The sequence below is a fragment of the Zosterops lateralis genome, assembly GCF_965231275.1.
Source record: "Zosterops lateralis genome assembly, chromosome: 3".
Taxonomy (NCBI): domain Eukaryota; kingdom Metazoa; phylum Chordata; class Aves; order Passeriformes; family Zosteropidae; genus Zosterops; species Zosterops lateralis.
The window spans coordinates 6803965-6819931 of record NC_139764.1 but is presented as its reverse complement, the minus strand read 5'-3'; the positions used below and the strand labels follow the sequence as shown (position 1 = coordinate 6819931).

General features: G+C 44.2%; 1 protein-coding gene across 8 annotated transcripts in view; it reads right to left on the bottom strand.

The window, feature by feature from the left end:
• Positions 1-12886, bottom strand: part of MACROD2 (mono-ADP ribosylhydrolase 2) — an 866413-nt gene extending 853527 nt beyond the window's left edge. For 4 of the 8 annotated variants that reach the window (XM_083858370.1, XM_083858374.1, XM_083858376.1 and 1 more), the window contains exons 1-2: positions 12740-12884; positions 8816-8932 (exon numbers count right to left, since the gene is read on the bottom strand). In XM_083858370.1, the coding sequence (XP_083714496.1) occupies positions 8816-8932; positions 12740-12785 (163 nt within the window). In that variant the 5' untranslated portion in view covers positions 12786-12884. Of the gene's footprint in view, positions 1-8815; positions 8933-12739 lie in introns of all 8 variants that reach the window. The other 4 variants (XM_083858375.1, XM_083858373.1, XM_083858372.1 and 1 more) reach the window with 4 other exon arrangements.
• Positions 12887-15967: the final 3081 nt, after the last annotated feature.

The window sequence follows — 15967 nt, the reverse complement described above, 5'->3', positions numbered from 1 at the left end:
GCACTGCAACACACAGTACATTGGCAGGTGAGCAGTAGAATACCCTACACAGAAAAGATGACATTGAGCATGCAGGCTGAACTTCAGCTACAAGTCATACCTGTGCAGCAAATGGAAAATGCACAACTTGGAGCATCTTTCCAGTCTAACCAGCCATACCAAGGAGACCATTAAAAAAGCCCATCATTGCATGAACAAGCCTTTGGGAAAAAGCAAAGGGCAGGATAAGTTAAGGAAATGTTTTAAAGACAGAGATGCAACCAGTTTCTTCATATCTGCACTTTCTTCATACCTACTCTGCATTAGAGATGGGCTGAGCCTTTTGAACAGGAGCCTTGGGGTAAACTCTAGAGCAGCCTTTTCTAACAAAACATTTGAGCACCAACTCCCAGGGATGCTGTTAGTGCAAAGGTGCTTGCAGAGAACTACATCCACTCTCAGAAATAAATGCATGGGCTACATCAGCACAAGGCTGAGAGGCTTCATTTTCCAACATGTGCATTCTGTAGCATCCCACCCCCAAAAAGCATCTGGAAATTTTGGTGCAGGCCCTTGTGACACATTTCTGCAAACATGCCAAGTCAACATGCAATAGCCTGCAAGTCTCAGTACAATCTCTGTGCACAAACATGCTTCTCCCTCATACGCACGATGGAATAGAAAATATTTCTCAGTATCATCTCAATGGCTTTCAAAGCTGTGCAAAATCCAAATTTATCATCTTTCAACTGGATTGTTAAGCCTTCTCTCTAGCACAGAAGAGCATTTTTTGGGCATCATAAGAAACAAGCAGCAATTCCTACAAGGCTGAGAATTTTCTTTCAACTGGATTTTCCAAATACACACCAGCTAGATGCCCTCACATGGAGAAAGCCACGTATCACTTCACAGAGTAACTACTACCATTTCATGGTTGGACTCAATGAATTTAGAGGTCTTTTGCAGCCGTATAATTCTACACTACAGTTAGTCAGACCCTCACTGGCTTGTTAAGAGACATGCTGAGCAGTTTGGGTCTACTGGATCAAAAAGGGGAAGCCAAGCTTATGTTATTTCCAGTGACTGGGTTTTTAACACGTGTAATCAGGTGTTTAACTGTGCATGAAGCAAATAGAGCTACACATGAAAGCCAGTTAACATGATCCAAACAGAAAGCTTGGTGAGCTTAAACTGTTTAAACCCAACACCCTCAAGGGAGTTAAAGCAGTATTATTATTTCATTTGAGCGTGAGGTTAGTTGTCAAACTTATTGCAAACCTCTTACACCCAGAGTTGGGTGGCTTACCTTGTGTCATCACCAATTATAAAGAACCAGGCAGCAAATCCTAGTTGGGGCAATAGTTCAGCACCTTCATAAATACCTGTCATATTTAAGCTACATCAAATTAAACCAAGACATACCACTCTCTACCTGTCTAATCAAAACAGGGTTCCATCTTCTGTGGAAGGACATCAGCTTTTTCCACCTGTTTTTGAAAATATCTTAAAGTCACATAGCCAGGCAACAGATCCACATTAGCAAGCCATGACAAGGGTACAATTTAACAGTTTGGTTTTGGCCTCAACCTAATCTTAGGCACGTGGCTTCTCATCAGGCTGGCACACTGGCTCACATCTGTCTGCAAAAGACTGTGAGGACATATGCCACAATCCATCATAAATTATAGACTAGAGCATTAGCCAAGCCACCATACTGAGCAAAGCCAGATGACTTATTGAAGTTGCCTTTGTAGAGCAATGCATTAATTTGGGGGTTGGATCTTGCAATCCCCCACACTCAAAAGAAACTCACCCTTTATATATAAAAAGAAGAATAGAAAAAAAATCAAAGAAAAAATTATATAACCTGTTACTTTTCCCCTGCATATATTAAACTATCTTACTCAAGTCAGCCACCAAAATATTCCAAGCTGGAATCCACAACTTTTCTCAGCAGTTTCTGAAGAACAGCACATCCCAACTTAAAGCATCACTGCTGCTAAAGCCATCCTCCCTCACACTCTGAGCACCCCTGCCAGCTGACAGCACACTGCATCATCTTGACTTCCTAACTCTACTGAGTACTTCCTTAGGGACCTCTGTACAAAATTGCAGTGCAGTGACATTCAGCAGTCAAAAAAAAAAAAAGATTGCTTCCCACATTGCACAAGACAGAAGTTTGAAGGTTATTGATCTGGTCAAGATTCACATCATCAGTAATTAAACATTAAAACTACTCTTTCTGTGCCTAACTTCCCTTTGCATCTCCACCTACTATACCTCTCTAAAACCCATCAAGAGCTTGCAGAGTCTCAATAAGGACACCAATTTATCAATTTATTGTTGAGAGCAGCATCCTTTCCTATGGTTAACTTTTGCCCCTCAAGGAGCTGTCTGGCACTGTAGATAAGAGAGCTTTCTCAGCTGCATGCAGAAGAGCCACAAAATAATAACTCTATCCAGGACCTGTATAAGCTTAATGCCATATGGAAGGTACCTTGTTAAAAAAGTCACAGAGCAGCAGCTGAAAGAAAAGTCATCATCTTAATTACATCAAGGACAAGTGATTTACTTTCTTAGAGAGAGGATTAGCTACACTGGATTTTGTGTTCATAATCTATGAAAATAGATCTGAACTTCTTAATAATCATAATCTCATACTTGCTGAAAGCAAGAAACTTTTTTGTTTTTCCCCAAAAACACTTCAATGCAAACTGTAGAACGAACGTCATCTCTTTGGCAGCTATTCCATCCTACAAAGGTTATTCACAGGAAGCTCACCAGAGATTTACAAGGTCAACTGAATACATCTTCAGTCTTTTTGTTTACTCTAGTTTCCCTTCACCCCTTACACTAAGCACACTAATCTACTTTTATCAGGAAGATAAAAGAGATAGAGATAATTCACCTCCAGAAACAAACCAACACACATACACAGATTATTCCTCTGTTCATGCTCAAGTAAACTTGCACCTGAAGAGTTATTCCCATCTCTGTACTGTGCAAGTCTTCCTTTGGAAATCAATAACCAAGGCGTGTATTGGGAAAGCCAGAAAGGTGTGTGGGGTCACCAGATCAGATTTGGACCACTCTGCAGCTTTGCCTCTGTTCAGGTCACATCCTGAAAGGGCAGCCAAGAGCCTGAGCAAAGCAGAGCATACAGGGCTCTGGTTACACCCTCCTGCCCTGTTGCAGCCAAACAAATACCAACTCAGCCTTAAAGGTACTCCACATTATGCCACGGGCACACAGACTCCTGGACACCTCCAGCACAGACTAAGGAGCTGCAAACATGGTTTGCTCTTCTTACCCCTGTAAATCCTTTGGTGCTTCCTTAATATGCACATAACCTGGACAGAGAGCAGAAATGAGCAAACAGATTTTCAGCCACGTCCACAAAAAGCATGTTTCACAAGCCTTTAAAATACTTCATTACCATGATCCTCACACAATTCACACAAATGGTGCTGTCCCAGCTATTACACACAGCAATTAATAAGCAGTGCTCTCCATATGCATCTAGGAGACACAGTTTTCTAACCTTAAACACAGCAGTCCTGAAGAGACCTTGTGATGTTTATTTAGCATCAGTAACAGTAGTGAGCCAACACATGAAAAGTAAGGACAAAGCTGAACACAGCACAAGTTTAAGTGAATCTGGAATTCGTATTCAGGGCCACAGGTAACAGAGGAGACCCTGAATGGTGGCACACAAGTTATTGCTGTTTTCTGTGTGTACTCAGCAGAAAAACTGCTGCACTCTGAAATTCATCAAACCAAGAGTTTCAGTGGCAAAAACATCTTTTTTTTGAGAAAGAGATAGCAAAAATTACACTAAGATGTCTCAGTTTACTTTCCTCCTTGTCACTCAAAAACCTGTTATAAAGACAATTGTTACAGTCGTAAAATAATGAAAGCTGATGGGCTTGGATTTTTGGTGGGGGGATGGTCTTGAAGCACACAGGTTTCACACAGCTCTTACCAGGAGAACTTGTGATTATCAAACTCATCTAACAATCTCAATGTTTTAGATGAACATGATTTCTTTTTCTGTATAAATCACTGATACTATTGAATGGTTTAGAGAGGTGCCATTTCTTAATTGCAGATGTCTGGCTGAATTTCACTGCAGCTTACTAGTGTGCCACTTTCCAAAGCCTGTTTAATACTCACCACCTTGGCTCCTAGTTCCTGCAGGACAGATATTCATCTCAAGCAGAGCTGCAGGGAGATACTGGGCTCTTTGGGAGAGTATTTGAGTTAGTTACCCATCAAGAAATGCTGGTCAGAGCTCAGTGTTACCACAGATTTTCTTTCCACCATGAAGCATTTGGACTGGCTTATCTACATGCTTTGTCTCTGTAATCTTGTGTCAACCCACTGTGAATATTTAGAAAACTACACATTCATAGTACAACGATGCTTTTATTAAATCCAAATCATATTATTATACATAAAACCCTCCAGTGTTAAAATAGATTAATTTGAACAGTTTGAGCCGTATCATTTTCTTTTAAAATAGCAGATTAAAAAGATTCAGAGACTGCCAAAACATCTAAACATATTTCAAGACTTGTTTAAAAGGACTGCAGACCTTTTGTGTCATTTAACCTTAAACAAAAATAAACTCAGTTATCGTCTCCTTCCATTTTAACTTCACCCTATGAAAAATAGTTCTTACCACAAGCAAAGGTCTTTAAACCACCACCTGAATCTGCTGTTTTCTTGGCATCACTGTCATACCAATGAATTCCAAGGGCTGAGAGAGTCATCAGGACTATCAGCTGCCTGGAGTTAATATCACTTATTCCATTTTCTGAATTACCCAATTAATACAACAAGATGTTTTTCTACCAGTGACACACAAAACTCAGTGACAACGAAATTCCCAAGACCCTCATTTTTAAAAAAGCTTTCCAGAAAGGTTTTTGGAAGTCATCTTTCAAATTCACCACTGCAGAGTAAAGACATCTTTGGGAATTAGTGTGTACCCAACAAAATGCTAATATTTAACTTGAAAATACACTCTAGTTGTTAGTCTACGTGGTGGCATTTTATTCACGGAGCAACATCAGCTCCTGTTGCTGTACAAGATGAGTGCTTAACAAAGTGGTATGTAACAAACAGCATTGAAACAAAGGGATGTAAATTCCAGAGCCTCATAAAACAAGTTCATTATTGACATGTTGTCAGGAAGACACTCTGTTTCAAAGTACATGAGAAAACAGATGAGATGTGTATGCTCATGGTGTATCTGAAGGATAACAAGTGGGGAGAACAATGGATCACTCTATACTCACACCATCCGGCCCTCTACGGCAAGCTCGTTCTGTTTCCAAAGTGGAAACTCCTAGTTTCCATAATAAATACAGTTAAACCAGAGAAGGCTTCTATTTACAGGACCACTTCAAGAATAAAAGTTTTGTCTTCCAACCATCCCCTCTTGACATTAAAGAGGGCCACTTGTTACTAACTGTCCCTTTTCCTACTTGATCTCTGAGATCCACTTGTGCAGCCGGCAAGCGGCACGCCAAAAATCAGGGTGTTGACAGCAAAGCCCTTCTGAAAACAAACACATCCCACGTCAGATTGCCTCCCTTAGCTCAGAAAAGTGGGCACCAAGCTTAAGTCTTTGCATTCCACATCGTGCCACCCTCTTCCCAAAACCAAGACTTAACACAAACATTGAACAAACTCCATGCCAAAACATACACCAACCTAATTTCTTACAGCTGGCCATGTCCTTATGAGAAGACCTGCAAGAAATCTAGGGGTTATTTTTTTTAGTGATAGCAGAACATTCTAAAAGACACTTCCTCTTTGAACTTCCAAATGTTTTTTAATAGCTTTGTTGCTACAAAGAGACAAAGCCCTTGTCAGCTGCCACTCAAAATTCAGTAACTTCACTCCTCAGGAGCCTTTACATAGATGCACATCTCTCTATTACAAAGACTTCCATCCTCACCAGAACACCAAACATCCACCAAGCTTTGCTGGTTTTCTTCAGAATTTAATTCTGAACACAACTTCTATCAAAAGGTGGAGGAAGGATAGGGAAAAACTCTCCCACAGACTAAGGTATGTTCTTCCAATTTGCCAATAAAGAGCACCCATGAAGTACCCTGGCAGTGAGATTAGTTCCTTCCCAATATGAACTTCTTGGGTCATTTCAGTTTGCATAATTCTGCATACAGACTTTTCAATAATCTTCCACATAACAAAAATGTATGCCTAACTGGAACCTCCCAACACCTTCCAGCAAGCGACTCACATTTAAAAATGAGCACTGTTAGCACTGTTTTACAATGTTTTACATTCTACATGCAATTTTTCTTAATAGCCAATACAAAAATCTGTGCAGGACTGAACAGCCATAATCTCCAGTTGAGCACTGAGTGTCTGTGGGGATGGCTGCCAGCTCAGATGCTCTGCCCTTCTCCTATAGCTTCTTACTCCAGCAGCTGATTGATTGTGCCTGCTTCACTTGATTTGTTCTTGGTTGCTTTCTTGATTTCTCCACATCATTCTTCCTGAACAGCCACTCTATGCTTTACTAATCAATCTGTCATTGTTTCACTGTGTATGGCAGTGGGAGTGAATTGTAAGGAATTTTTTCCAAATTCCCCATCAGTTGTTTTGGCTTGACAAATACACCAAAGATTTTATTTTCACCATCATCACTCTTGAGACCCCTTCCATTTGTCAGTGCAAGAAGCCACCTTTCACTTGAAGAAAATATCAGAACTTGAACATGACATTGTCAGATCATCACCAATTCCATCACACCTGGGGCTTCACTTGTTCTCTCCAGAATCTCATCCAGCCTGTACCTGTTGCCTTCTGTATGTCCCATCAAACAGAGCAATAGTTCTCATCAGCAGTAAGATTTAAATGCTAGTTCTTCTGTAACTCAAAGAAACAGCTTTTAGACACGCTTGATACCTTCAGAAGGGGGTCAACATTTAAGAGAAATAAAGTTTGAAAGAGATGCAGTAACAATCACATCAATACACATATTTAATTGTCCTAATCAGTTGGAATGTGAAAGCAGTTCAGCAGCCCACCCTTCCAGAAGTTCACTATTACACATGGCTTAAAACAAATACATCAAAGGAAAAGAGTGATATGGATATCTTCTCCTGAATGTACAGCATAACAAAACCTTCAAGTAGCAGAGAAGTGTTCCAGCACAACTTTTGCCTTCCAGCATTTTTTGCAGTGTACTGGGTACTAACAGAAAGAATGCAAGAGCAGCTACAAGGAAATAAATTCCCCACTGCCATGATTCAATATCCACATATTAAACACTGACATTTTGCTTCTGTGAGGTGTAACAGCAATCACAACATAAATCCACACCTTGTCACTTTCAGCAGCCCAAGTAATGTAACATCTCTGAATTTCAGTGCTTTAGAGAGAATCTGAGAGTAGCTGGAATAAAAACATAGTTTGGGCTAGGAGGGATAAAGAGTCTCCCAGTTAAACCACATGATATATTGCACATTCCCACATACCACAGGCCTCCAAAAATCAGCCTGTGAGGAGTCAGGTAATCTTTTTTTATTTTTATGCAGCCTTTGTTTTCTAGATGGACAGGCTTTCTGATGTTGCAAGATATAAATGACCTACTCAAATCAGGAAAGAGATCTGTGGGTACTGATGTAACACAGCTACTCAGCAAGGCTGAAGAGCTCAGCAATCTCTTGGAGTATTTTCACTAAGAAAGTTATTCCAGATGCTTTTAAGAGTAGACAATAGCAATAGCTGCTTTTGACAAGGGCATCTGAAAATCTGTGAGCTCCTTCAGATTGTGCTAAAGTAAGTGTTACACCCTTGCAAGTTTATTGAAAACAGCTGATTAGCTCCAGGCCTCATTTCACCTGGACTATCACCATAAAGACCATGTTCACCTGCAGCCACTCTACACGCGTCTTCACCCAGGCCAGTATTTGCCTTTAATGACAACAAAAGGGTCAGAAAATTGGTCCTGTATCTGCAGAGGCAGGAAGCACTTTAGGTCACATAGTTAGATACTCCTTAAAAAAAAAAAAAATAGGGTTCAGCCAAGTAGGATAGCAAGACACAAGAAAAAAAAAAAAAAAAAAAAAAAAAAAAAAAAAAAAAAAAAAAAAAAAAAAAAGAGGAGGAAGAAACCAGTGCAGAAGCCATCCCTATTGCTCCACACCCTTGTGTGAATGAAAGGGAACTAGATGAAGAACAATGAATTGTTACAGAATTACCTGCAGAGTAGAGAAGTCTGTAAGCAAATAGGATTCACATTTTTGGTCAGTTCTCACCACAAGTATTTAGACAACTCTACTGATGATCACAACCATGATAAGGCTGCACACACTAAAGAAATGGGAGTTAATCCAGGCCAGACTGATGTTCCTCAACCCAAGAAAGCAGGCAGGAGCAAAAACAAGGGAGGCACCATCTTCTCCAGTTTCTGGATTCTTAGAAAACAAAACAACTTGAATACTCCCTTCTGCTTTTGGGCCACCTGCAACACTGTTTTGCCCAGATTCCCTGGACCATTATGCTCAGTAAGTTCAGGCACGGCTGACTGCTGGAGTATCTGGAAAGTAAGATTCATGCAGAAAAGATCTATTCTACACACTTAAGGGTTAGTGACTCCATCCGGGGATCCCAGCAGAGTTCTGGGACACCAGGCAGGCTTTAAGAAACTTTGTTTGGGTTCCCCTCCGATCCCATCCCAATTTTAGGCAATTGTTGCTCATAACGACATGGGTTCTATGCCTTGGCCTTCCTAGAAGTAACTTCAGACTGAGAAAACAGAGTGCTCTGTATTTCAAGGCTCCCCCATTTTACTTACCATCACTTTCACTCTTACTTTTTAAGTCTTCCATCCACGTTGGGATAGTTTTCAATGCAACATAATCCCCCAAGTACTCCTTGCGTCTCTCCTCCAAGGTCATCTTCAGCAAACGCTCTGTGCAGGGAAAGAGAAATAAAAGTTTTACAACTTTTCACACATTGTTGCACATGAGCTAGGGGGTGACCAATGCAGTGTCCTTGATGGATGAAATGCCACTTGAGAGGAGCAAGCAGGAGAGATGCAGTGAGTGACAACAGGAGCTAACCACAGTGGATCTATACGACTGCACAATTCCTGTTTCTGGCTACACCAGTCCTGCAAAGTTAACACCTCTTCCCCACACCCTGGGCTCTCCAGGCTTCCTCCCCACATCACTGCTGTGCTGCTTCCTCCTGCCACTTCCATTCCTGTGTCAGACAACAGCAACTTTAGTAGGGAATTGTTGTTTCATAGGGAGTTTTCAAGTATGAAAGTCTGTCCCGTGGGTTCTGCATCTGTAAACCAGAACTTAAGAAAACAGAATTTCAAGTAAAGGCAGGGAGCACGGTGGGAAATTAATAAAATGCTGCTACATAAAAAAGAGAAATCTGAGCTACAGAAATGTTCTGTCAGTTGCTAGGTGTCTGGGGTGGTAAAAAAGGCATGTTTAGCTTTAGAGATTTTCATTTCAACACTGATAGGACACACCTGGCTACCACACTAAAATACATACATACAGGCAGTTGTTTTTGTTTTCCCCTCAGAACATCACCACCTCTTTTTTCAGATGTTTAGTGAAAAGTAAAGCCTCAAACATCCCACAAGTACGACAGCTACTGCCAACTTCACTCTTCTTCAGACCCTGCTATAAATGGACTTCTACAGTAAAAAAAAAAAAAAAAAAAAAAGCCATCCCAATGACCCAAAACTACAAGCAACCCCAGCACTTCAGCTCATTTTTGCAGTCACATCCTCTATTCCCTCCCTTCCTCATCAATGCTTAGTATCAGCTCAGCACAAGATGAAGAGCTTTTTCCCCTCCCAAAAGAAAGGGGGAAAGAAAACAAACAATAAAGAACATCACATACTCTACTCAAATTTCTGGATCTATTTTTACCAGTAGCACTGTGCTACTTTAACCACACTAACAGTTTTTCTTGACATGTTTAATTAATCAGTCATAAATGCTCTTCAATGACTGAAGAATTTTTAGTGGTGTAGGGAAAGGCTAGACCTATGTTATTTGCATTTTACATACAGGACTAGGCAGTCACAGAAAGAACATTTTCATCTCAAGTTGAAGAAGCAGCAAAAGATGAACATGGAAACTGCTTCTCTGATCAAACCTTAAAAAACCAAGAAAGAAAATCACTGAGATCTGGTTTGGGGTTCTTTTGTTCATGTTTTTTTCAAAATAAAGTTTCCTCATTATGCAGGCTGCTGTCAGCAGCCCAATAAGGCAAGTTTTGAGCACAGCCTCCCTTAACAAAATAAGTTTGACAGCATCACTAACTTCTTTGGTTGACAAAAACGTTTCTCTCTCCTTATTCAGCCTGGTATCTCGGTGGGACATTTACACCTGCCAAGCAGAGCTGACACAACGAGGGTCACCATTCTGCACAACAACAGCTCCATTATCCAAGCTCCAGGCACACAAAACTCCAAGTATTCCAGTGCACACTGGAAGTCCTACAGGCAGGCAGACCTGAGAGAGCATGTCACTTTTGAGGGACTGGCAAGCAGAGCAAGCCCAGGTGCCTTTTTGCTGAAGAGGCAACAGAGCCTTCCTGTGTCTTCAAAACACAAGTTTTTCTCTACAGAAAGGTTTTACAAAAGTTTGCCCTTGTGAGTCAGCAGCAAGAGCTTAAATTGAGTCTTAATTATACACAAACCTCCCGGAGGAAGCTCCCAACAGCCTTCACTGCAAGTACAGTTTTCTGCCTGTGGCAGAAACTTGGGAAGTTTGCAGGCAGCCCAGTCCTGTGTCTAAGGCTCTGGAATCACCTCCACTCCTGCTCCTGCTCCATCTCAGCTGTCCTCAAGGAAGAGCTCCCCTGGGAGGATCTGGACCAACCCTTAATTACCAAGAAAGTAATTAAGAAAAGCAAGGGTATTGTCAGTGGGTTTGAACTCAATATTTAGCAACCGGTGCTTTTTTTTCCTTTAAAGAAGTGCTTCAGAATATAAAAGGCTGAGAGCAACTGCACTCAGAGCTTCATGGGAAGAACAGAGGCAGTGAGCACAGCCAGCTTTGCAGGGGCTCAGGGGTGCCTGTGAAAGGTGAAAAAGGAAAAAGATTGTTGGGCTTGTGCAGTTTTCCTCTCTAGTAAATGAGGTACTTGATAAGAACAGTCCTACAGAGCTGAAAACTGAAGGGCAATGCCAGCAATAAAAGAGAGCAGCTTTTTCTGCCCTCCTCACACTCAGGGCCAACACTATCAGCATGGAACAGTTACTGGAGCAGAAGACTGGCAAATGCTCTCTGTTCTCACTGGGCAAAAAGACAGGGAGTTGTGGCCAGCTAGCACTCAAAAAATGCTTCCTGGATGGAAAAGCCTCAGCAGCACTAAGCAGGGCTGGTTTGCATTCAGTAACATCACCCTGCTGATGGAGACCACCATCCTCACACCCAAAGGGTGTCAGCAGCTCCAGTTCCCAGACCCTCCACTCTGCCCTCCTTACTGATGGTCTGAGTTCCCCTGCCAGGCTCTGGATTCACACAGACAGCAACAGAGCTCAAAGAGACAAGTAGGAGTAATAACAACATTCATTAGAGCCTACCAGTAAGTTTTCCCCATCTGCCCCTTGCATTTTCCTGAAGGTAAAACATACAGCATTAAGGGAAAAGTTGGTTATAACTGATCACACATAAACAACGCTTAAAACAGTTTAACTGTACCTTCTTCAGTGAAAACAGTAACTTCTGTCAGGTAGAAATCTGTTGCCTCACCTTTACTATAGAAGCATGGATTGTGAGACAGTTTGACAGAAAAAGCCTCACTTCATTTGAGAGGAGTTTGACAGGAGCAACTAACCTACAGAAAAATAAGTTCATTTGTGTTTTAACAATTTTTCCTTAGAACGATGCACTTGACTCCTGGTCTTCTGCCTTCTTAGCTTGAAACATACTTGAAACATACGAGGGTGATGGAAGAAAAAAAAAAGAAAACTTAAAATATGATCCTCTGATCTGTTCTTCTTCCTCTCCTCGTCTATTACTACATTATTTGAAGCAAGAAGCTTTTCTCCTCACAGATATAAATGTTGCACTTCCACTCTTTTCTTAATTTTTAACGCTGCTCTTCTCGGGATCAACATGAAGTACCAAAAAACCCCAACGTCTGCATCAAACGCTTGGCCCACAGCTTTCATGCTCTGCAGTTTGGCTTAGGGGCTTCATTAACTGAGAATACACAGCTAGGGGTCCTTAAAATACATACAAAACCACATGAATGGTTTAAAAGATGGGACGTAGCGGTGCTCCGAGACTCCCACACCCCGAAGGCTTCACTCCGGCTGAACGACAGTGGAATCTACAGCGATTACACCACCAAACCAGGCTTTCCCCTGGGAAAACAAACGCCTCGAAAGGAGAAAGAGGCACGTTTGGAGAGCGTGCGCCCAACTTTCCGGCCTGAGCGCTGCCCCAAGGTGACTCGGGGGCGGGCAGCCCGCAGGAGCGGGTTGTTTACCGCGCTCCGCCCGGGGCTGCTCCCCTCAGGGACACGCCGAGCTGTGGGGAGAACATCCCCCTGCCGTGAAGGCTGGCGCAGCCGGCTGAGCCCGGGACTGGGGCACGGAGCTCCCCCTTCCCCGCCCGGTCCCCCAGCGCTGCCGGACAGCCCGCGGCGAGGCACCGGGACCGCCCCCTCCCCTCGCTCCCTCCCGGCGGGGTTAAAGGCGGGAGAAGCGGGCCCGGCCACCGGGGAAGGGCGATAATACCTTTCTCCTCCCGCCACAGCTTTTTCCGCTTGTTGCCGGGGTACATGGTGGCGTGGCTGGCGGCGGCTTTGAGCTGCAGGTTCCCCAGGCTCACGAGGGGGTGGAGGAGACGCCGCGCCAGAGCCAGAGCCGAGCGATACCGACGCCCCGCGCCGCCGCTGGCACCGCTGATCCCGCCGGCTCCGGTCCGGCTCCGCGCCCGCCGCACGGTGCCCGTCAGCCGGGTCACGCCTCGCTCTGCCCCGGCACCCCCGCAGCGCCCGCCCCGCTCCGCGCCGCCCGTTGGCTCCGGCAGCCGCCGCTCAGCCGCCGCCGCCTCCTCCTCCCGCACCCGCCGGGAGGAGCCTCAGCGCGGGGGGCCGGCCCGGCGGGACCCGGGGCGGCGTGTTGTGCAGGGACACGGCGCGGCAGGTGCGCGGGTGCCACACTGCCTGCGCTGCGCCCTGCCGGCGCTCGGAGCTCCCGCGGAGCGGGCGGGCGGCAGGGAGGGAGGGAAGGAGCGGGCGGGCAGCGCTGTCCCGTCCCGCCCCGCCGCCGCCCCCCGCCCGCCTCCTCCGCCCCTCTGCTTCCGGGTTGCGGCGGTGCCGGGCTGTGCCCAGGGCGGCGGGGATGTTGCCGGGCGACGGCGCCGGGCCCCAGCCCCGAGCCCCAGCCCCGAGCCTGGCCGGGCTCCCGTGCGGCCCCTGGAGCGGCCCCTGGAGCAGGAAACTGCCCCCGCCGGCCGGAAAACTGGTGCTGGAGCTGCCGGTGCCGGGCGGAGGTTCCCGGGCTGCTGTAGGGTCTGGAACACAAGTCCTGCGCGGAGCGGCTCAGGGCGCTGGGGATGTTCAGCCTGCAGAAGAGGAAGATCAGAGGTGACTTTATCACTCTCTAGAAGTCCCCGAAAGGAGGCCGCAGGCTGTGGTCCCGTGTAACCCGCGTCAGGACAGGAGGACATGGTCTTCAGCTGGGCCAGGGAGGATCAGGTTGGGCATTAGGAGGAATTTCTTCACGGAAATGATGATTAGACGTTGGGATGGGCTTCCCGGAGAGGTGGTGGTGGTACCACCGCTGGACTGGAGGTGTTTAGGAGAACACTGGAGGTGGCAGTCAGTGCCGTGCTGTAGGTGACAGTCTGGTGTTTGCTCAAAGGATGAACTCGATCTTCTCGAAGGTCGTTTCCAACCGAATTGATCCTGGTATTCTGTGGCTCCTGAGATCCCTACACCACACCCCCAGCCCCTACTCCCGTGTATTGTGCAATTCATTTCTGGCTGCAGCAGAGGCCAAGGTCCACCTGGGTCCAAAGGTCAGGGAAGGCACCTTGGCCCCTGCACCACTCAGCCTTCTCTGTACCGAGAGGAGTTTTCCCCTTCACACCAACTCCCGTGGACTAAATAAATAAATACAAAACCTTCCCTGCAGCTGTACAGATGCTCTTAGGTTCACTTGTGCCCCCACGGAAGGAAAGGGCCTTCCCCATGCAGGCAAAGGGATTTATCCCTGGAGCTTGACTAAGGGCAGGAGTGATGATGAGGGGGCTGCTGTGACAAAGGACACGTCGCAGCCTCGCTGTGCTTATTATCTGACACAGCTTCCCCAAGACAGAACAGTTCACAGGGTACAGAGATGCCTGATTGGAGTCAAACACAGGGTCTACACCTCTTCGTATGGAAAATGGAATTCCAGCTAAATCATACAGAGAATGTTTTGTGGGCAGCCCCGGGTCAAGGACTGGCTTTTCTCTTGTGATACACTCCTGTGCTTCACCTGTATCAGAGAAAGGTGAGGTACAGCTTAGCAACGTTTCAGTAGCAACATTTCACTTCTTTGCTCATAGTTTCTGCTAAACACAAACATTAGCATCTCTACTATAACCATTCATCTTGGTACAGTTCCTTACAGTAAAATCGTTAATCTTATCCCACTCAGTGATGCAGGGAAGAACCCAGTTTACCCTTTTTACCTAATAAATCAGACTGAGTCCTCTTTACAAAGCATATTTGAACATTCATATTAAACCACCTCCTGGAGAGTTGTTGTTATCTTTACCTGATTACTTAGCTTTGCCCAGGTGATGTGCCTTGGTAGCCCAAAAAAACAATTTTCTCATCTTGATAATAAAAATGTCGGAGAAACCAACAGGTAAATTTTCCTTTTCTTCTTTTTACATCCATTATATGCAGCAAATATTTGAACGCATATCCTAGATCATTGAATATTTACCAAGCTACTGAATATTCTAGTGTCCTGTGGGATCTGTTCCACATTTTATAAATCAATGTTTATTGGACCAGAAGGGGAGAAGGAGAAAACTTAGCTCTCTTCCTGTAGAGGCCATCTGCATACATTCTGCAGTTTCATTTGTAAAAGCAGCTACAATAGCCATAATTTTGGAAAATATCTAAAGCAAGTATGTACATTTATAAAAGAGGGGAAAAAAATCAAACCTGATGTTTACACCAGCACCAAAATGAAAGACAAGAATAAAACTGGTCTTCAACTTAAAAACAGAAGTGTTCAAATGTTGCAATTCCAGTAAGAAAATTCTTACTGCATTTTACATTTTTTTCTTCAGGTGTGGTGATACAATTGATCCCACTGAAGAAGTAAGAAATTGTGCCACTGACTGATATGAGCATGACCTGTCTTCTTACACTTGTTGATTCTGGAGGCCTGAAGGCAGAGAAACAATCAGCATTGTCATACACAGAGGGAAAATTCACCTAAAAAGTAACATTTCAGTATTTGGATGAAAACCAATCATGCTGCAAACTGGGAGATTATTTTGTGAGAACACTGTAGCGAGCTGTATACATTGAAGGCTAAAGCAATACTCAGAAGGGCTTAAAAATGTTCTGTGGAAAAAATGAGCATGAAAATGGCACCAACAGAAAATTGGTGTTGGTCTAATGATCTGTGTGTATTTAGTCCGTCCAAGGGCTACTGGACTAGGTTCAGAATGGTGACATTCTGCAGAGCAAGACAGGAAAACTGGGCAATGTCCAAAATTAGTATTTAAGAGATATATAGCCTAGGCAGAATACTAAGAGCTGCAAAATGAACATTTAACATATGGATAAAGTAATGACTGGTTAGAGGGTTCCCATTAGAGATATAATAGGAAATGTAAATTAATATGAGAGTGAATACCATGCTATAGAAGTGAATAAATGTAGCAAAGGAGAGCTAGAGCCTCGATCCAAATTGCTGGATCAGCCAACCAAACCAGCATTAAGGCCCCTACGT